A 22,878-nucleotide genomic window follows, 5' to 3' on the forward strand; every position below is an offset into this window, starting at 1 on the left:
AATAATTTTCAGTTTCTCGCGCGTTCTGAACTTCGTAATGTTTAAACGAATGTAGTATTGTTTAAATATTAGTTTATTGTACTCCGTGTACATGAAAGATCGTTTAAATAATTAAAAAATGACCGAAAGTATAAATTTATACGTTCTCGCGTTTGGGAATAGAGTATCGATGTGCACTGGTCGAAGTGCAAAAGGAAACTAACTCGGTAATTGTCAAAGTTAATAGAAGGTGCGTTTATGTTTATATTACGCAAGGTCGACTACCCCGAGATTAAAATTATAAGTTATCGGAATTTTATATTAAAATTATTTTCAGTTTCTCGCGTGTTTCTTTACTTATAATGTTTAAACGAATGTAGTATTGTTTAAATGTTATTTTATTGTACACCGTGTATCCTAATATTGTTAAAATTATTATAAAATTACAAAAATTATTAATTTGTAAGTTACCGCGTTTAGAAATAGAGCGAGTCGATGTGTACTGGTCGAAGTGCAAAAGAAAACTAACTCGGTAATTGTCAAAGTTAATAGAAGGTGCGTTTATGTTTATTTTACGCAATGCCGACTACCCCGAGATTAAAGTTTTAAAATATCGGAATTTTATATTAAAATTATTTTAAATTTTTCGCGCGTTCTGATCTTTGTAATGTTAAAACGAATGTAGTATTGTTTAAATATTAATTTATTGTTCTCCGTGTATATTAAAAATTGTTTAAATATTTAAGATATTATTGGAAGTATTAATTTCGTCTTTTTAATGTTTAAAAATTATGATATATAGCATTGAAGTTGGATTATTGGGAAAAAGATGATTTTCGATGTATCACCAACATTGCTGAGGAAACATTTTAAAAAATTCGAGAATGTCATGTCCTCGCTTGAATTTTCATCTTTAAAATTAGAATTCGTTTATAGAAAATGTTCAAGAATTATGCTTTTATTTATTGTTGGTGTAAGTCATTATAATATCATGGCTGTTAAACAATCTTAAGTGATAGAAAATCAGTATTGTTTATTTTTTAAATGTTTGAAAGATAATTATAAGTTTAAAAATTATTATTGAAACGTATGGATATCGCATAAAAATGTTCTCTAAAAAATCTTCTTTAAATTTCTATTATCTTTATTATTAGTGATTTAAAAGTAAATTATTTTATCTTGATTAATTTCTAACTCAATACGATAATTGTAATCAATACTTGATATTGTAGTATTAGTTTTATTATTAATAAATTTATGATATAATTACTATTATATTTTTTACTGTAAACATTTTAATTTATCAAATGTTATATTTAAAGCATCATAAGTAACTCTTTGTTATTCCTGAATATTTTTAATATCTTCAGATAACATTCGTAGATATAAATTAAAGAATAAAGAGGATTATACCGATAAATTTAAATAAAGACCGAATGTGAATTCTTATCGCGTATGATTGAATGTAGTTATTATCATCATTGTCATCGATGTGATCATCGTACGATAAACAAAAGAAGAAGAAGATTGATTGAAATGTCGATAATAATTTAATAATGACACCAATTTTATTATTTACACAAAGAATAAGCGTAATTTGAAATCTGACACGTATATAAAAACGTTAAAGATTAGATTAGATTAGATCGTGTAATATTGGAAATAGCAAGAAAGAAAAGGAAAAGAATACAAATAATAAAAAGACTGATACATCGGAACACATTTAACTATGTCTTAAATTATTATAAAATTGATTTAAATCTATTAAAATATGTTGGATATGAATGTGTAACTGACTGATCGTTAAACGATAAAATGTTATCTGAATATCGTATAATTAAAAGAATGAAGATTAAGTATACGTTTGTTAATTAAATCGAAAAAATGAGAAAAGAAAAGAAATGAAAAAAGAAGCTGCGTATCTCATAAAAATCAATCATTTATCATATAAATCATGATAAAATTGATCTAACTTAATATTGAATATAAAAGAGTTTTAATGGATCAAATGAAATCAATATTAGATAGACGAAATAAAGAATGATAATTAAGTATACGTATTTAAAGATAATTTATAGGAATAAAAAAAAAAATAAGAAGAAAAAACGAAAAGGAAAAAAGGAAAAAGAAAAAAAGAAAGATAAAAGCAAAAATCGAATTACTAACTGAACACGTATTAAATCATTATAAAATTGATTTAAGTTTATATTTAATGTTTAATTATATCTATTTATTAAGGGAGAAAAATGATAGTTGGATATCGTACGATTAAATGAACGACGATCAATTGAACGTTTAATTAATTGAAATTAAAGAGAACATAAAGGAAAAATGAAAAGGATAAAAATGAAAATAAAAATCAAATTAGTAACTTAACCATCAAACGTTTATAATATTTAGTTATTTTCATTTAATTATTAAGGAACATTAACGTTACATATTAGGTGGACCGGAAAGTAATGTCGTTTCTGCGCATGTCGATATTTGATTGTGATTAAAAATAAAAATTTTTGTTAAAAAATTATTCGTTTGAATTTAATTTAAGAAAGCGACATTACTTTCCGGTCCCCATAATAATATTATTATATCGCGCACGTATATTGAAGTACGAAGATTAAGTGATGGATAAATGGACAATTAAATTTAATGAAGAATATAGAGAATTTGTTGTATAAAAAAATGAACAAAAGACAAAAAAAAAAAAAAAAATTGAAAAAAGAAAAAGGAAACAAGCGACATTTATTTTTTGCGACGTTTCATACGTATTCGCGATTTCGAACTCGAAAGAGAGTCGTCTCTTATCGTCCTAAAAGAAAAGAAACAAAGAGAGGTGAAAGAGAGAAAGAGAGAGAGAGAGAGAGAGAGAGAGAGAGAGAGAGAAAGAGAGAGATAAAAGATCCTCGGAATTCGTGACAAGCAGGCACAGAGTGAATACCGTTAGCGTCTTCCCCGATCGTCGACCGGATCGAACGTTATAAAAGCTGAGCCAACCGATCTTCCAAGGACAGTGTCTCTCAGTCTAGCAATGGTTGGAAAGAAGAGTTCTTATTTTAAAAGAGGAAGAAAATGTTGGTGGGCTGTTATTTTTCTTGTTTTGACATTATTTTCATTGACACAAAACTTCGTCGACTCGGCCGCTGTTAATCGTCCTAAAAGGGAATTCGTTATACCTGATTGGATCGAGATCGTTGAAGAATCATCTTTCGATGGGAGATCGAGCGTTCGCAGAGCTGTGAGAATTCGTGAGGCTAAAGTTAATTACGATGGGGCTCAATTGTGGAGGATTCGGCCTGCCGACGAACAATCTGTTCTCCAATCGAACGTTCTTACTGAGTTTGAGGAAACTGGACGTTAGTAGATACATTGTTCTTTCTTTCTTTTTATTTATTTATTTATTTATTTATTTATTTATTTATTATTATTGTTGTTGTTGTTGATTTTCTTTTATTTATTTATTTATTTTCTTTATCTTATTGGATTTACGTCTTCGATGTGAATGAATTTATTATTTTATTTATTATGTCATTGATATGATTATGATAACTAATGTATAAATTTTTTGTTCATTTTTTATTTTATGTTATTTCCTTTATTTTTGTTTTTTTTTTTCACAAACAGTATTCTCATTCTGGTCCGTTAACGATACTATCGCTGACATAATGGTCAAGCAAGATGCAATACCAAGAGCATCAAGAATTTTGAGAGAGCAAAAAGTTCGATATGACGTTGTTATCGATGATCTACAGAAAGCTATAGACGAAGAAAATCCACCACTGTCGGCCGAATTAATGGAGGAATTAGAGGGACGCAAAGGTTCGATAGATTTGTTTTTCTTTTTTTCTTTCTTTTTTCTCTTTTCGTTTTATTTTGTTTCTTTCTTTATCTGTGCTGCTCGTTCATTGCCTGTTACATTCGAATAAAAATCATGTTTGCTTTTCGATCTCATTTAATTCTTCTCTTCTTTTTTTCTCTCTCTTTTCTTTGTCTTTTTTCTTTTTTTTTTTTTTGTTTTTCCTTCACTATTACTGGTTAGGAAACAAAAAGACAAAAAATGATAGACGATGAATTTCATTTCTTTTAACACTCCCTCATACAGTTATGCGAATGCACATAATCGTTATTTCATTATCAACACTGATCACGTATCGAAGAAAGCTGATGAAAATAAAACGAAACTCTTACTAGATCACCCATTAGAAAGTGATTTTCCAATAGAGAGATTTCCTTCGATTTCTTTTTTCTTGATTCGTAAGATCGTCGGCAAATTTCACTAATGAAATATTAGACAAGCATTTTTAATGACAATTAATTAATTAATTAATCATCGGAATAGATGACAATAAATTACAAATAATGATCTATATGAAAGTAATGAAACGCTCGGACAATTTTGATAAGAACTTATAGATAACAAAAATATTTCCTCTTTTGTAATATCTTATGATAATTTTATTTTGATTTTTATTGAAACATTTTGACCGAATTTATAAGTATCTCGTAAGTGTCGTTGACCTCTATAATGGTTTAAACCTAGTAACCCAGATTCAAGGAGTTCGGTGAGACAATATCGATTCAATGTAAACAGTTATATCTGTTGAAAGCGTGTACGAGTATATGTAAATACGTAAATATGTAGTTGTAATTCACGTGCGTGAACGTGCGTTAGAACGTTTACTTTGAACTATTAATCATCGTTTACAATTATATTCAGCATTTTCTCTATACCATTTTTAATTTACGAATATTATCATAATAGATATTAAAATTATAAGTGAACAATTGTAGATCATTTTATCGATCGATCTCTAATCTGACATATTTCATTTCATAATAAAATGATATAAGTAAAATCAACGACATTAGAATTTCGAGATAATATTTCAAATAATTTTTTCTTTCAATTGATATTAGAAAATTAAAAATAAATAGTTGGATTAAGAATCAAAGCGAATTTGATTAGATCTTATAAGATATAAAAATTATTGATTGATGAACGTCATATAAATCATTTTATATAGATCGATTTGTAATTTGATTTTATTTATTTCGCGTGAAAATATTTAAAGGAAATCGATATGATTCAAGTTTGAAGAAAATTTTTCGAGAAAAATTTTTCCGATTAGCGTTCGATTAGAAAATTAAAAATAAATAGTTGAATACAGAATCGTAGAAATTTTTTAGCTCGTTACGCTTGGTGGCAGGGAATGATGATCAAAAAACGAAGTAAATATCATCCACGTCCTCGTCCTCTTCGTTATCCCATAGCTAATGCGTACTATGTTGGAGGTGGTGGCCCTTGGCATTTTAGGGGTGAGCTTTTTGGGCTGTGCAATCCACTCTGTCGATTCAGAATCTTTTCATTTTCATTCATTAGACTTTTTATATACATACATATATATATTTATTTATTTTTCCACACACACACATACATATATACACACATAGATATATATATATATATATATAAATATTTATTTATTTATATTTATATTTATTCAATTATTCAATTATTTATCTCATATGTTTGTTGTATTCTGAATCTATGGAATGGTTTCTTGCCATGTGTCATTTCTAACACAAATAGAAAGCAATTTAACGAGTAAGATGTTATAATTAGGTCATAGAATGGAATGGACGAGTTATCATACACTCGACGATATCTATGGATATCTCGATTTCTTAGCACAAACTTATCCAGACGTTTGTTCTGTCATGAACATTGGCAATTCTGCTGAAGGCAGACCTTTGAAGGTATATTTAGTTCTTTTTTTTTTTTTTGAGAAAAGATGTGAAAAAAATAAAATATATATATATATATTTTTTTTTTAATTCATTTCTCATTTAGGTTCTTAGGATTAGTAATGGAAAGGCTGGTGTTCCAGCATTATGGATCGATGGTGGTATCCATGCCAGAGAATGGATATCTCCAGCAGCTGTAACTTACATCATTGATTATCTCGTTGAAAATAGCGAGTCTCTAGAGGCTGATTATTATATACTTCCTGTTGTCAATCCAGACGGGTATATATATATATATATATATACATATATACATATATACATATATAAATTGAATACTATTTCCTAACATAGTTAATCCTGATCACAAGAATCTATTTTTACTTTTTTTTGTTTTTTTTTTTTTTTTAGATACGAATATACATTCACGAATGATCGTCTCTGGCGAAAAAATAGACGAAATTATGCAGGTAGTCAGTGCACTGGTGTAGATCTCAATCGTAATTTCGGATACAAGTGGGGCGGAATGGGTACTAGTAAAAATCCTTGTAGCGATATCTTTGCTGGATCTGGTGCATTTTCCGAACCGGAAACAAATGCAATCAGGAATTTCTTCGAGGCCAGTGCGGCTGATTTTAAGGTTGGTTTTTATTCGAAAGAAAAAAAAAAAAAAAAAAAAAAGAAAGAAAAAGAAAAAATGTCGATCGGTCACGTATTTGTTAATTTTCTCTTAACTTTCCAAAAGGTAGAAAGTTTCCATTGTGTCAATGTATTCGAGATTTTAAACAATTAGAATTTTCTTTTCTTTCCTTTCTTTTTTTTATTTTTTTTTTATTTCTTTTATTTTTTTTTTTATTTAACATGAACGATTCTTTCGATGTCTTGATAACAAATGAGTTTTTTTATTTCCCATTTTTTTTTTTTTTTTTTTTGGTATTTATTTGTTTTAGGCATACTTAACGTTCCACAGTTATGGTCAGTATTTCTTATATCCATGGGGTTATGATCGTCGTGTCCCACCAGATTACGCTGATCTTGACAAAATCGGCCGTGATGCTGCAAATGCAATGAAAAAGGCAGACGTAGCTCAGAGTTCGTATACAGTTGGTAACAGTGCAACGACTTTGTATGCAGCAGCAGGTGGATCCGATGATTGGGCAAAGGCTATATTAAAAATCAAATATTCTTATACAATTGAATTGAGAGATACAGGGCTTTATGGTTTTGTTCTACCAGCACGTTATATCGTTCCTACTGCTAAAGAAGCATTAGCTGCTGTGCAAGTTATAACTGAAGCTTGCAAATTGTTATAATAATTGAAAATAGACATATATTTGATATTTATTAATCGATGATAAATTTATTTGTATTGCTTTTAACAATAAGTGATATTTTTGTTTATATATATATATATATATATATATATATATATATATATATATATATATATATATAATAATCTGTATATATATATATACAGAACGAGTTGCCATTAGATAGTATGTTATAAGTCAAACCCTACAAATGCCATAATTTTCTATTATTAATCTATCGAATTATTATTTATCAGTACCAGTCGGGTATCTATATAGGTATAATTGTTTTTTATTGAACAATAAAATATATTTATAATAAAACAATATCAAGAACGTTTCTTTCATTGGTTCTGTCGTTGAAATTTATTCGTCAAAATATTGAATCAATGATTCAACATTTGCCAGGAGATCCATGTGATGTATGCTGATACTCTGGTATAAACCGATGGTGCATTTTTACCACCGCATGGAAATAGACCCCATGAAACTATCCCGATTATTTCTACTTGTCCAAATGCATTTAACGATACCAATGGCCCTCCTGAATCTCCCTGAAAAGGAAAAGAAAAGGAAAGGAAAAAAAAATGTGATGTGAAAATTGTTAATGAAAATTAATCGAAGATTAAGAACGTTAAGAATTTTACCTTGCATGCTGATAAACTACCATCGAGCGGTCCCGTGCAAATATTTGTTTGATCTAATGGATTTCGACGTTCGTGACGTAAACTCTTGTCCAACGTACGTTTACACAAATTGTAATCTAATATTTTCAATGTGGCGGCTTGAAGAATTTCTGGATTTTTTGGAAGTTTCGTTCTACTGATACTTCCCCAACCGGTTAATATAGCTTCTCCTTCGGGAATAGTTTCAGGATATGGTAAAAGAACAGTTGATACGAATGGATTCAATTCGAATGGGAATTCCAGTTTCATCAAGGCTATGTCGTAAGGTGCTACAGTTCTAAAGATATTTTTTTGATATTTTTTTTTTTAATTTAAATAAAATGTAAAATTAGAATAATTTTTGGGAAAAATATTACTCACCCGTTATATATAGGATAGACAAAAACTTCAACAACCTTTCTACTTTGTTCGGTATCTTCAAGAATACCCAACTTATGTTTGCCCGCTAAGATAAGAAATTCTCCACTTTTTGGTGCTAAAGTTTTACAATGGCCGGCTGTTAATACCCAGCCTGCTGTTAACAAACTTCCACCACATATGTGCCTTTGTGGTAATTTACGTAAAGGATCACCCCAATGAATGGACAATTGCCAAGGATATAATCCTTTTTCTGCATTCTTTCCACCTACTATTCTTGTTGGTCTTTGGGCTAACATCATTGATCGTTGTGGAAATTCTATGATCATGGGATTGTCTTATTTATAAATCGATTTATCGATTGATTGTGATTAATAAGAATAGAAATTAATTTTTGGAAATTCCAAATTTTTGGAAAAAAATATATATGTATATATTGTATATATATATATTATTTTTATCATCATGTTTATATATGATTATGATAGGATATTATATATATAGTATGTGTGTATGTGTATATATATAAATGTACTGATTTTGAAAAATATATTTACTCACCTTCAATATCTTTACACGTTATCACATTTAAAACTAGAAATAACAACAATAACACATCGATCATCATTGTAATCTTAAATAAAATAATTAATTGTTTTATTTTTTTTTTTTTTTTCGTTTCGCACGATTCGTTGACTGTAAACATTCAAGATTGAATGATCATTTTCTGAGGTTTAAGTGAGAGCTTAAAGCGGATGCGGAAGATCAGTGGAGGAAGAACTTGATTTTCCATTATATCTTGTTTCTACATCGATAGATTAGAACTGGTTCCTTTTTGTCGTTTTAAGTATCACAGGATTTCTGTTTATGGAATACTAGACCTTGATTATTTTATCTTTGGAAAAGTCAGGAATAGGTTAAAGAGTTTTTCCGGATATTTTACATTAGGTTGTTATTTATAAATCAATCGAGCATTCGAAAGAGTTAATAAAATACTTATCTAGAAAATTGATAAATGAAATAAGGAAGTGACTAGTTTATCTATTTCATTCATATTTAAAAATAATAAGATAACGATCCTAAGAAAAGATTAATCAATAAATACACACACACATACACACACATATATATATATATATATATATATATATATGTACATATATCGTATTATCGTACAATTGCGACAAGTAAATATAATAACAATGAAGAAATTATTGTCATGCTTGGAGAGAAATATTTAAAATTAAAATGTACGATCGAAAACATAATAAATTTGTTAAAATTTTTTTATTGCAGAAAGAAAAATCATTAACTAAAAATGAAAGTGATCGATCAGAAATATTTTCTCAAAAGTAACAAATATACAATTAATTTTTATTAATATTGGTTTGGATCCATTCAGAGAATGCAGAAACTAGGGTATAGATGGATGGTGCATTACGAGTACCACATGGTTGAATACCCCATGAAACTATACCAATTATTTCAGGTAATTTAGCAGAATTCTTATAAACGAGTGGACCACCAGAATCACCCTGAAATTCAAACAAGAATATCTCATTAAAATATTTATTAGTGAATATTGTATTTTATCATTTTTAAAAAGAATTATTTCTTACACTGCAAGGATTGACGTCGTTCAAGGACTCAGTGCAAATATTGGTTACGTGAAGAGGCGATGATCCAATCAGATTTTTCAAGCGTTCATCACATTTATAAAAAGATAGAATCGTAGGATTTGCTTTTTGCAAATTATCAGCCATTTCTGTGAAAGAAGCAGACGATACGGATCCCCAACCGCTGAAAAAAGGCTTTAAATATGGCTTTGGTGTGCTTCCATTTACTGGTAAATTCACTGGGGATATTGTATAGCTCAATATCAATGGTGTTTTTAGTTTTAGCAAAGCTATGTCGTAGGGAGCAACGCCACTGAAATTTTTAAAATATTGATCTATTATTTTTCTATGTATCGAGTTTATTTATAAATAAGTGTCATTTTGTTGTAATAAATACTTTGCTTATATATATATATATATATATATATATATATATATATATATATTATTATATATAAAATTAAGAATTTTTTTTTGTCATAATTACTCATAAATAATTATCATTTTATAAACTTTTTCACGTGATAAATCGAGATAATATTTTAACATGAATAATTAAGTTTAATATACCCAATGTAGGATTCATGTATGATGGCCTTTTCTACTTCAATACTTTGTTCCGTATTTTCGATAGAACGAATATTATATTTTCCAGCTTTTATAAAGAACTTGCCGTAACGTGGTACAGACAAAATACAATGTCCGGCAGTTAGAATCCAATTCTCGTTTATGATCGCTCCACCGCAAAAGTGTTGTAGCCTAGAAACAGTTAAACCCCATTGCAAGGAAACTTGATAAGGAAATTCACCTTTTTTTGCATCTGCTCCACTAATCATACGTGGTGAAAATGAGGGCGACTTAAAACCCGGATAAGGCTTCTCTGGAAATGATAATAATTTTTAATTTCTTTTTTTGTTTTTGTTTATTTCTTATTATTTCAATATTATGTCTTTTAGTTATTTGAATTATTTATTAATAAGTAAATTTATTTTTTCATATATAACTCACCGGCCAGAGCTGCCACGAAAAAGAGTGTTGCAAAGAGAATGAGTTTCATCGTAGTTTGATATCGTTCACTTGTTATTTGACGTGCATTTAGATTATCTTTTTCCTTTTATATATCCTTTGAATGCTTCCCTCTAGCGAGATATCGATGATTATATTAAGAAAAAATAGAGAAAAAAAAGGGAAGGAACATCCTTTGTAATTGAATTTCAATGAAAATAAGATAGAGGAAAAACGAAGAAAAGATAAATCGATAAGCGCTTACATATATTGTATCTTTGTAGGAGCACAATATTGACAATAAAAAAGCATTTTCATGTTTTGAAGAGGAATGTTTAATACAAAAGAAAAAAAAGATACGATTAGATAAATATTTTAAAATTTTTTTATTGCAGAAAAAAATGTCATTATGTGAAAGTCAGAAAGTTAAGGTTGAAGGTATCCTCTTTAAAAGTATCCAATGGGAAACATTATTCGCTAATATTCTCTAGGATCCAATCCTTGAATGCGGAAACTCTCGTGTAGACGGATGGTGCACCAGTAGTACCACATGGTATGATACCCCAAGAAACGATACCAATTAATTTAGTTTCCCCGTTAGATTTCTTAACGAGAGGGCCACCAGAATCACCCTAAAATTCAAACGAAAATATCACGTTAAATATAGTTTCTAGAAATATTAAGTTTTATGATTCAATCAAAACTTATTCTTACACTGCAAGCTGAATATCCTCCGGTCAAGGGACCAGTGCAAACATTGGTGTCGTCAAGAGGTGATGGTCCAATCAAATCATTTAATGCTTTATGACATGTACTTATATTGATGAGTGGGAGATTCGCTTTTTGCAAAATATCGGGCATTTCTGCGATAGAAGATTTCGATATTGATCCCCAACCACTGAGAAGGACATTACCGGTTGGTATTTCTCCAGAGTTTGGTAAATTTACTGGGGATATGTTGTTGTTGAAGGACAAAGGTGTCTGTAGTTCGACAAGAGCTATATCGTAAGGAGCAACGCCACTGAAATTTAGAAAATCAGATATTTTTCTGTTTATCGGATTTATTGGTAAATCATATTGTATTTTAATAAATTTTTTACTTGAATTAAATTTATTTATGAATCAATACGAACGATAAAAATTTATGATACAAAATATCATATTTGTTCGATTTTATTCATAAATAAATATTATTTTATCGTAATGAAAAATTTTGTTTATAAATATATTTAATATAATATATAAAATTAAGAAATTTTTTCATAATTATTAATAAATAAATATCCTAAAAAACTTTTTCACTTGATGAATCGAGTTAATATTTTAATATGAATGATTAAGTTTAACGTACCCAGGATAGGATTTATGTACGATAGTCCTTTTTACTTTACTAGTTCGTTCCGTATTTTCGATGGAACGAATATTATGTTTTCCGGCTTTTACAACGAACGTTCCGAAACTTGGAACAGCTATAATACAATGTCCAGCAGTTAAAATCCATTTTTCGTTTAGGATCGATCCACCGCAGAAATGTTGTAGTCTAGAAGAAGTTAAACCCCATTGCAAGGATACTTGATAGGGAAATTCTCCTTTATTTGCATTTTCTCCACCAACGATACGTGGGGAAAATAAGGGCAAGTTGAAGCCTAAATAGGGCTTCTCTGAAAATTATTATTATTATTATTATTAGTTTATTTTTTATCTTTTTTTTCTCTCTTTTAATAATGCATCATTTTGTATTTTGGAATATATACTAATTGCAATTATATATTTACATAAAATTACATAAGTTTACTTACCGGCAAGAGCCACCACGAAAAGTGTTGCGAAGAGAATGAGTTTCATCATGTTGTATAACGTGCATCTTCAATTTCTTCTTTGCTTTATATAGTCTGTTTTCAAATGCGTCAGTACCGAGATATCGATGATTACATTTAAAAAAGAAAAAAGAAAAGTAAATAAAAAGAAACAAAAAAGAAAATTCTTTGTGAATCTTGCAATTGAGTTAAGGTGGAAATAAGATAAGGAAAGATTTTGCTTTACGTTGCGAATCTTCCATTGTGATTGATTAATTATTTTTTTATATTTTCGATTTCTTTTGTTAAGATTCTGATGTTATGTTATCGTAATTAATTTCAAACAATCAATCCTATTTCCGTTGTAACTATTTTTGATCAGTTTTTATATTACATATGCAATATCATCAGAATAATTTTATAATATTATAATATTATTAGGCAAATTTATAAATCACTCTATTGAGTTATTTTAAGACGAAAGACAACAGATATTTTTGTCTTTTTTTTATTTCATTTTCAATATATTTAAAATAAATCATTTGAAGAGAATGATAATTGGTAATAATTTTTAATGACGTGTCTTGTATTAAAAATAGATATATTTGAAAAAATAAGAAAAGTAATCAATGAATTTTTATTAAGAATACTGAAGTATATAATCCCTGTTAAGATAAGGATCGAATAAAGACAATTCATTGATTTTTATTTAAAAAGAAAGAATGATATCTTAATAAAGAGGATGACAGATAATTATAAGCTTTGTAAGATTATTTTTATTTCGAATTGTTTAAATGAATTCAATGATATATTGTATCATTATACTTAAATTTTTTTTCCAATTAAATTAATCACCTTCATTATTATCTATTTCATTATGATAAATGACGATATATTATCTCTTAGATAGAGAAATATAGAAACGATATCTACGGATACGATGTACGGATATAAGTTGATTATCAAATTCTATATTTATTCTACTCTTTTTATTATAATATTAATCAAATATTAGTGCATTTTTTGGACTCATTTCTTGCATTAATTCAGTTATATAGAATGAGCCCAAAAAATTCTTAATACCATTTAAATATATCGATTATTCCTTCTCGAGACTTTTTGGGCTAATCCGTTGTTTTTTTTTTTTCAGATTATAAAACTTCATGCCTAGGTCATTTAAATGATTTGAAAAAAAAAAAAGAAAAAGAAAAAGAAATTATAATTATCTCAAGAAGTCTTGAAAAAGAGTAATTAAATTTTTAAAATCGTTTAAGAACTTTCGGCACATTCTGTATTATAAATGGGATGTTTTTGTTTCTCTTTTAATCGAAATCGATAATTTTATTGAAGTTCAAAAATGAAGTCTATGTTTTTAATATGATTATATAATTTAAATCATACGTACAATTAATTATACGATTAATTATTGTTTATTAAAATAGTTTTTTCATTTTTTACAAATTCAAACAATTGTTCTTAACAAAAGTTAATTTATCTTCTCGTAAGAAAATTTTATTAATTAAATCGCATGGTTTTCGATCCATTTCACGTAAGAAGAGACGCGTGTATAAACAGATGGCATGCCATGTCCACATGGTACAGTTCCCCATGAGACGATACCAATAACAACAGGTATATCATTCTTTAATTGAACCAATGGACCACCAGAGTCACCCTAAAAAAATTATCGATATTATAGATCATGATCGTAGAAGAAAAAAAAAGAAAAAGAACAAGAAAAATGAAAGATTTCTTCTTTCATATAAATTTTCAATAAATTTTTAAATAAATCACTAATGAATTTGTAATTTCAACAACTTACGGAACAAGCAGAGAGATTCTCATTATCCCCAGCGTCAGAACAAATTTGAGTTGGGAAAAGTTGTGGTTTCTTTCCGATAGATTTAACGGATTGGAGTTTAGCCAAGCATGCATCATTATCTATTAAAGGTACTACAGCTGTTTGAAGAACGGGTGGAATGACTTGCTTAACTTGTCTCGATACCGAGCCCCATCCCGAAAGAATTGCATTTCCGGTTTGTTTTTCATCTTGAAGAGGAAGACTGGCCACTTTGACTCGGTCATTTAATTTCAGTGGTACTTTCAATTTCAACAGAGCAATATCATTTTGTGCTATTCCTCTGAAAGATGATACATTTTTTAGGAGAGAGAGAGAGAGAGAGAGAGAGAGAGAGAGAGAAGAGAAAAGAAAAAGAAAAATATTATTTAATATTTTTACCCATCGTAGTTTTCGTGAACGATCGTCCTTAGAACATCGACGTCTTGTTCTGTTTCTTCGGATCGTCGAAGATAGTGTTTACCAACTGCAACATTGTAGGATCCAAACTTCAAGATACAGTGTCCAGCGGTTAATACATATCTATCATTTAAGACAGTTCCACCACAAACGTGTCTGTAAGAGATCAAATGTGGTACACCCCAACGAACGGATACTTGATATGGGAATTGGCCTGGTTTGGCATCAACTCCACCCGTGATACGTGGGCTCAAAGGTGTGGCCCAGCATGCTAAAAATTTTTGCAAAAATTTCGATTTCTTTTACTGTTCTTCTTTTTTTTTTTTTCTTTCTTATTGTTTTTATTGTTAGTTTTCGTTGTTTTCTTTTTTTTCTTTCGTATTTTTTATTCTTATTAATACATTAAGAAAAACATTCTTGTTTTTGTTTCGAATACTTACCCTGAATTACCAGGATGGTAGCAAGAACAAATTTGACTAACATTATTAAGAGATATACTTAACAACTGAAAGTTATCCAAATTTGTCAATATATATAAGGTGAACTACTGGTGACAACTGATAAGTATATCATTAGATTTAGGTTTATTTTGATAAGAAATGTACTCAAAAAGATTGATATTATGTCATTGATCTTTATTATACATAAGTGTTTGCTGATATTTTTTATTTTTTGTTTTTTTGATAAAATATATGTATATATTTTTTCAATGTGTTATGAATTAATCTTAACATGAGACACTTGTATTACATATCTCAATTAATACGATTTTATTCCGTGATTTATTTCAAGCGTGAAGAAAAAATAATTTTGATAAATTTTTATTAACATTTTTCATTTTTCGGTATAAATCGAAATACCATCAAATAGAAAAGAAATTATATATTTAAGAAATATGAATAATTTATATATTAACATTAATATGTATATATATATATATATATATATATATATGTATAACAATAATATAATAATAATAATAATATTATATCTGTACACATGGCATTTGTATGCTCAAGTACATCATATAATTATTATTATAAATTTAATCTTATTAATCTTATTACAAGTCTTACATTAAACCATTTGAGAAAGTATTACATATAAATAATATCGTTGAAAGATTATTAGGTTAATTATGAAAAGTATATAAAAACCTGAGTAGTTTAGGGTTATCAACAATGGATAAATTCTATTATGTATTCGCTCTATTATGTATATCTAGAATTTATTGAATCTAAAAGATTAAAAGAAAGAAAGAGAGAGAGAGAAAGAGAGAGAGAAAACATAGGTATAAGTTAAATTTTTGCAATTAAAATACCTCCGTCTTTTCATTTCTAATTACATTGTACGTAAATATATAATGTATTAAATTTTGACTAGTTATAATATGTCCTAATGAAAAAAAAAAAAAAAAAAAAAAAAAAAAAAACAAAAAAGAGAAACATTGCAATATAAATTAAAAATTCATATACATTAACAATGTTGTACTTGAGAAAAAATTGTATCTAAATATAGTATTGATCTATCGGCATATATAGATAATTTCTCTATTAAATTCAAGTAGTCGAGAGATTCACGTAAATAGATTAGCATTACGTGTTACATGTAACTAGACGTGCAATAGCTCGTATTCCAGCCCAAATTTCTCTTCCAGTTGGTACAATTTGTGTTGCCGGAAGTAGAAAACCGTAAGTACCACGATCGCGAAGTTCAACGGTATAAGCATATTTTATTCCGGCTGTAACTTTGGCCCAATCGTCTGATGCTCCTAAAAAAAAAAAAAAAGAAAAAATAAATAAATAGATAAATCATATTTTGAAACTTCTCTTTATTTCCCCCTTCCCTTTTTTCTTCTTCTCTTTTTTTTTTCCTACTTGACTTTACGTCTACAACCTCCACTATATCTACTATGTTATCTTCTTTTTATCAAGAAAGATATTTGCGAGAATATATTGATTATTTTTCTAGCTTATCTCTTGATAATTAGTTTCTTTTTTATTAATTGTACTTGGACTTTCCAACCATCGTGAGAGATGATGATTATCTAAGTTTAATCATTGATAAAAAAGAAAAAGATCAATAGAAAAATTGAAGAAGCAAAAGACGATAAGCTTTCTAATTTCTAACACAATGTTATTAATGGTTTATCGAAAATTTATACCTGACGTTGGATATAAGAGATCAGCTGCTGGACCAGCTTGATAATGTGTACCATGAACTTTTGCTATAGCATTCACAGCTCTTCTAGCTATGTTTGTTAACTCCGAATAATCTGCTGGACTTTCTCTAACATAAGCCCAAGGTGACAACCACATTTGTGCATATGAATGTAACGTCAAATACATTCTAAAAAATCAAGCACATGGATATGGATACATACGTAGTATCCTTTATAAACATAAATATATATATATATATATATATATATATATATATATATATATATATATATGTTTTTGATATTTTTTTAGAAACTTTACCTAATATTCTGGCGATTAGCCATAATATATTCCGCAACTGCTTTAGTTTCAGGTTCAGAAAAAGCATAAGGACCAGCATAAGTTTCGTGACAAGGATCCAAACTAGTTCCACCATTGTTACGTTCACCCCATTGATATCCAAAATTTCTATTTGGATCTACTCCCTCGCATTTCGACCAAAACCATTTGGTATAATGTGACATCAAGTGAAACAAACTCGATGGTGAATATCTTAAATTATGAAAATTCTTATTTAGATTTTTCCTTGTTTTAATCGCGTTTAGATATGTAAATATCTATTGAGATAAGAGATTCATAAAGATTGAATAATATTAAATTAAATTATTAAAGTAATTTATGGATTTATAAAGGAACGTGTCATTGAAAAATAATCTTATTCAAAATTGGTATTCTTAAAAATTAAAATTTTCATAAAAAGTTTCCATACAAATTTCCAAAATAGTCCTGCATTAATATATACGTAATATAAATATAATATGGTATCACACATCTTGATATATCGATGACAGATAATTATGATTTTTATTAAAATATTTATTAAATATCAAAAATAATTAAAGTATATTTATTTACCTGGCTTCGCGATCTCCATGATAACTTCGAGTTTTTCTCCAAAGTCGATCATACGTATGTGTGTACTCATATCCGTCGGGATTCGCAACAGGCAATATTATCCAATCCGAAAGGTCCAACAATTTCGTATAAGACGAGTTTCTTTCAACTAATTGACTTAAAATGTAAGTTGCAACGGCAACACTGATCCATTCTCGGGCATGCATACCTGTTCGAATAACAGGATCGGGGAAATAAAAAATTTTTTATTATCAAAAAAAAAGAAGAAAAAAAAAAGAAAAAGAATTTTTATTATTATTAAAGGGAAATAAAAAATTTTTATTATATCTATAAGAAGAAAAGAAAAAGAGAAAAATTTAAGAAGTTCAAAATATATATATATATATATATACATATATATACATATATATACATATATATACATATATATTTATATACCGGCGTCGATCCAGATCGCAGGTTTTGGTTCACCATCGCGTTTAAGGCCAGTCGATACTTTCGCCATTTTTATTGGTAATCCTTCATAACTATGACCGATAGTAATTATTTCTACCATAGTTGGATATCTGAATGCAAGATATTCCAAATATCTAAGGATTTCTATAAGAAAAAAATTTTCTCCCTTATCATTCATTATATCATTATTATCTAGATTTTATAGTGACATTATATATTCTTAAAGAAAATAAATACAGTACCCCCATATCGATGATATCGTCTCCAAGTCATGGTATGTCCTTGATTGGTTACAAGATCAGCACGTTGTTCCTTAGACATCTTTGGATTTTGATAATTGATCGTCTTCTAAGACAAGGAAAGTTTCTAAGTCTTTAAGATTAAATAATGATAAAAGTTTTCTCTTTATTTAGGACAAAATATTTTTTATTATTTATCTATGCTCATTTAGAAATAAACGAGAAATATAATGTGATTATTATCGTTTCAACGTTTAACAGACTTCCCTTAATAGATAGAAAAAAAACAAAAAAAAATAGTCAATTATGAAACTGGCACTCCTTTCTGTATTATCGTAGTTGAATAATAATATACTTGTCATAGAAAATATATCCCTACTCTTGTTCGTTAGATCAAGAATAAAGATGTCAATTTGAAAAGTGCTAATTAAGTAATTATTAAGATTTTCTAAGATGGCCGCTTAAACGTAAGCGAAGAATTAGGTTTGTTTTTATTCTTTTTTTCTTTTTGCTGTTTTCTTTTTTTTTTTTCTTTCTTTTTTTTCTTTTTTTCTTTTCATTCTTTTTTCAGCCCTCAAACAGAGAACATTAATGTTAATTAAACGATAATAATAAGTACCTGTAGATCCGATATCAGTAGTTTAAAATCGATTTGATGACCCTTTAAATATTCTTTGACATCCGAGACAATGTCAGGTGCGATCACGACGTCGGTTGTCCTGTTGATAAAAAAGGAAAAAAAAAAAAAAAATTTTCAATTATTTTTCATAACTCCAAAGAAAAAGTATTCCTTACATTTTACTTTAATCCTTTTATTAATTAGTTTAATAATTTTATTAATCGTTTATTAATCATTTAATTTTACCTATTCAATATGGGCTCATTCCAAAATTTAATATCGTCAGGCTCAGAATCCCTTAACTCACGTAGTTCATTGATATGTTCCTCAGTGATAGGAAATATTCTTATCAATTGATGATTTCTATAACTAACTCTGTTGCCTCGTATAACTGAACTCTTCGTCTGTGTTCCCATCATACTATTTACAATATTATTTAAACTATTTGCCATTGCCGAGAATACAGATTCAACTGTACCAAATAAGGAAAATGATCTGTCATTGTCACCGTCTGACAATTTTCTCGATGAAATTCTATATTTTTCAAGATCTTCATCCTCATCCTCATATTCATCGTCATATTCATCGATTGGTATAGATTTATCCTTGTCATGATTGATAATAAAACTGAAAGAATACGATGATAGAGATGACACGGTTGTATGTCGTTATTATTTTCACGTAAAATCAAAGACGAGCGATAAATCAAATTGAAGGATGATCAGAAATGGATTCACATTTATGTTTTGTAAAAAAAAAAAAAAAAGAACTCTGTAGAAAGTATGTTAACTATTATAATAAATGTTAATTAGAAATACGAAAAGAGATGTATTGAGAGAAAGCGATTGATTATTAATGAATGTTATACATGACACTTTTAATGAGACACTTATCGCGCATAAATCATTAACTGTTAATCACTGACGCAGCATCCTTCTCTTTTTATTTTTATTGTTTTTTTTATTGTTTTTTTATTGTTTTTTTATTTCTTTTTTCCTTCGACGACCTTCTTTTTTTCCTCGCGACCGACTTTTATCTCAGTTTATCTGAAAGAAGGAAGAGTAAAACATAAAAAATAGAAACAACAAAAGAAGTTCATTCGTTCTCTCGGTCCACTTTGTTCGTTTACTGCTGACCGGATCGAAACAGACGAAGTGGAACGGCCCCGAGCATTCTATCGTTGAGCTGCTGATCTTCTTTTACGTGCATCGAATAACTCGGAAGCGATTACTACACATTATATTGACAATGATTTTCAAGGTCGTAAATAAATTTAAAATTATATATATATATATATATATATATATATATGTATGTATATAAATATTAAGATAAATATTTATATAATTTATATTTATACTTATGAATTTATGAAAAGTGTAAAATTGTGAATTATTTTATATAAATAGTATGCAAATGAATAAATTTATGAGTTTATTATATTAGCCTAATCGATAGTTATTTAAATATATACTACTTGAGAGATTGTTCAGATTTCATTCTATCTAATAATTTCTAATCAATATACATTAAATTATTTCACGACGTTTTAAATTATGAAAATCAAATTAATTTATAATTGTTCAGTAATAAGACATTAGAAAGATTGTTCATGTACTAATGATTATTCTATTATATGTAACATTTTTTAATACGATTATTATATTAATTTTTAATATTCCTATAATATAATGTCTTAGAAAAATTCTAATAAGATTTCAGAAAAATTGTTTACGTTTTAACGACTATTTTATTCTCTCTCTCTCTCTCTTTCTCTCAATATTTATATCTAAAATTTGTCAATTACTATATCAATTTCTAACATTTCTACGTTGAGTATGATAATCAAATATAAATAAAAAAATTTGATCATATTACAGTTATAACAAACCTTTCGGTGTTTTGATTCTCGTTCAATGAATCGTCCTTATCGTAAGTAGTAATATTGAGTATTTGTTCGTTGATCTTTCCGTAAGGTCCAGCATCAATAAATGTATCAAAAGTGATAACAACAAAGATTATGAATGTAAGACCGAAAGCCATCTTGGGCCTGATTCGGGCCAGGATACGCACGTTCGTTTCGAAAGTTTCTCGATGACTGACTTCGACTCTCTTCATGTGGCATAAAGTAGTTTCACGACCGGTTCGCAGCATACATGTATGGATGTATACATATATACATATATGTATGTATGTATGTATGTATGTATGTATGTATGTATACATGGGAACAAAAAAGAACTACTTACGGTTTCACTGTTCTGTTCCATGGTCTTATCTCTCTATTACGGAATTTCTTTTACTTGTTTTTGAATTATTTTAAAAAGAATTCGATCAAGAAAAAAAAGAGAGAAACGAAGACAAACACGTACACATACGCACACATTATTTAGATCATATATTAGAATTTTTTTTTTACGTTTTTTCATCACCGTCATAATCAATTTTCAATTATACGAAACACGTGATAATATTTATAATTATTATATTATATAATTAATATTTTAAATTATAGTAAATTTATAGAAAAGATATATATATATATATATTATTCAGATCCAGTAGAAACTTTTTTCAACGTAGTCATCATCATTAGCAGTAGCAGAAGCAGTAGTAATTTTTATTATTTACGAAAAATGCAATAATATTTTTCATACAAATTATAATAAATCTGTTAAAATGTGTATGTTTAGTTTTAATTAAATATTTTAATTTCTCCGAAGGGAATATGTTTGTGAAAAATCATAAATATTAATGAGAAAAATTTCTATGTTCCTTATCCATTTTCTTTAATTTTTCTTCTGCATTCATTCAAGTTTTTATAATTTTAAATCAAATCGTTTACTTGATAATCGCAAGGAATTATATAGAAAAATAGTACACGGTGAAAGTTATACATAGATTTACTCTGTAATGTGGGATTTACATTTGCTTTTAATTATCCACGTTATGACCCACAATGATGTTCTATATATGCCGTTATTTCTATAGCTCCTACTGACGTCATCGTTCGTGAAATCGCGCTTATTTAAACCTATACTCGTAGAAACAGAAGTAGTCCTATTTTCATAGATTATAAAATGCATTTCATTGTTTCTCGATGTATGAATATATATACATATATATATATATATATATATATATATATGCATATATATGTATATATACAATAATGATGATTGAGACGCAGGAAGCGACACCGCTATTATGGTTTTCACTTTCGGTGATGTGAATTCGTGACGTTCTCGGCACGTTCGTGATCCTTCGTTTCTTTCTATTTTCTTTTTTACAACGATTTCAAGCATCGTTGGTCATTCGGTATACGTATTATTAGTTGTCTACGTGGATGAGATAAATTGAGAAGCAAAAGAAAATTAAAAAAAAAAAAAAAAAAAAAAAAAAAAAAAAAAAAAAAAAAAAAAGAGAAAAGAAAGGAAAAGGAAATAATGTAATTTTACATTCTATCATTATGGGATAAAAATTGACAGGAGAAGAAAGACGTGAATTAGAAAATGATGTCTCATTACGATTTTTTCTTATCAATATTTAAATAGGTCGTTTCCCACCTCCCCACTCTTCCTACTTACACATTGACGCCCTTTAATAATCATTTGCTTTTCTTTCTTATTTATTAACATCAATAAATCTTCAAATGTACTTTTAGAAATATGTAAATGCATAATTGATTTTTGTAAAATAATTGTCAAATTAATAAATGAAAGGAAAGACAATGTTATTG

The 22,878-nt window shown here is 28.0% G+C and overlaps 5 protein-coding genes across 6 annotated transcripts; 1 reads left to right on the forward strand and 4 right to left on the reverse strand.

Moving 5' to 3' along the window:
• The first annotated feature begins 2,897 nt into the window (after positions 1-2,897).
• Positions 2,898-7,062, forward strand: LOC124421681 (carboxypeptidase B-like). Its single transcript, XM_046957145.1, has 6 exons — positions 2,898-3,329; positions 3,598-3,792; positions 5,597-5,730; positions 5,825-6,000; positions 6,130-6,358; positions 6,669-7,062. The coding sequence occupies exons 1-6, from the start codon at positions 3,005-3,007 to the stop codon at positions 7,029-7,031; spliced, it is 1,422 nt and encodes a 473-aa protein (XP_046813101.1). The 5' UTR covers positions 2,898-3,004; the 3' UTR covers positions 7,032-7,062.
• Positions 7,063-7,149: 87 nt separating this feature from the next.
• LOC124421682 (trypsin-like) lies at positions 7,150-9,106 on the reverse strand. The gene is made up of 4 exons (XM_046957146.1): positions 8,636-9,106; positions 8,078-8,393; positions 7,679-7,994; positions 7,150-7,585 (listed from the first exon to the last, which is right to left on the reverse strand). Exons 1-4 carry the CDS (start codon positions 8,778-8,780, stop codon positions 7,418-7,420), a joined length of 945 nt encoding a protein of 314 aa, XP_046813102.1. The 5' UTR covers positions 8,781-9,106; the 3' UTR covers positions 7,150-7,417.
• A 321-nt stretch (positions 9,107-9,427) lies between these two features.
• Positions 9,428-12,595, reverse strand: LOC124422281 (transmembrane protease serine 9-like). Its single transcript, XM_046958523.1, has 7 exons — positions 12,495-12,595; positions 12,047-12,356; positions 11,410-11,716; positions 11,174-11,327; positions 10,261-10,570; positions 9,694-10,003; positions 9,428-9,609 (listed from the first exon to the last, which is right to left on the reverse strand). Exons 1-7 carry the CDS (start codon positions 12,541-12,543, stop codon positions 9,442-9,444), a joined length of 1,608 nt encoding a protein of 535 aa, XP_046814479.1. The 5' UTR covers positions 12,544-12,595; the 3' UTR covers positions 9,428-9,441.
• Positions 12,596-13,905: 1,310 nt separating this feature from the next.
• LOC124421683 (trypsin-1-like) lies at positions 13,906-15,275 on the reverse strand. Its single transcript, XM_046957147.1, has 4 exons — positions 15,189-15,275; positions 14,731-15,019; positions 14,314-14,632; positions 13,906-14,166 (listed from the first exon to the last, which is right to left on the reverse strand). Exons 1-4 carry the CDS (start codon positions 15,229-15,231, stop codon positions 14,011-14,013), a joined length of 807 nt encoding a protein of 268 aa, XP_046813103.1. The 5' UTR covers positions 15,232-15,275; the 3' UTR covers positions 13,906-14,010.
• A 952-nt stretch (positions 15,276-16,227) lies between these two features.
• On the reverse strand, positions 16,228-21,436 carry LOC124433027 (carboxypeptidase A1-like). Of its 2 annotated transcripts, none has more exons than XM_046982521.1 (9): positions 21,031-21,436; positions 19,386-19,766; positions 19,140-19,239; positions 18,524-18,626; positions 18,264-18,425; positions 17,826-18,033; positions 17,232-17,462; positions 16,913-17,097; positions 16,228-16,519 (listed from the first exon to the last, which is right to left on the reverse strand). In XM_046982521.1, exons 1-9 carry the CDS (start codon positions 21,363-21,365, stop codon positions 16,344-16,346), a joined length of 1,881 nt encoding a protein of 626 aa, XP_046838477.1. In that variant the 5' UTR covers positions 21,366-21,436; the 3' UTR covers positions 16,228-16,343. The 2 variants fall into 2 exon arrangements, with proteins under 2 accessions (XP_046838477.1, XP_046838475.1); XM_046982519.1 differs by having other exon boundaries at positions 18,524-18,629.
• Between the last annotated feature and the right edge of the window lie 1,442 nt (positions 21,437-22,878).

The sequence above is a fragment of the Vespa crabro genome, chromosome 2 (assembly GCF_910589235.1).
Source record: "Vespa crabro chromosome 2, iyVesCrab1.2, whole genome shotgun sequence".
In the NCBI taxonomy this organism is placed as follows: Eukaryota; Metazoa; Arthropoda; class Insecta; order Hymenoptera; family Vespidae; genus Vespa; species Vespa crabro.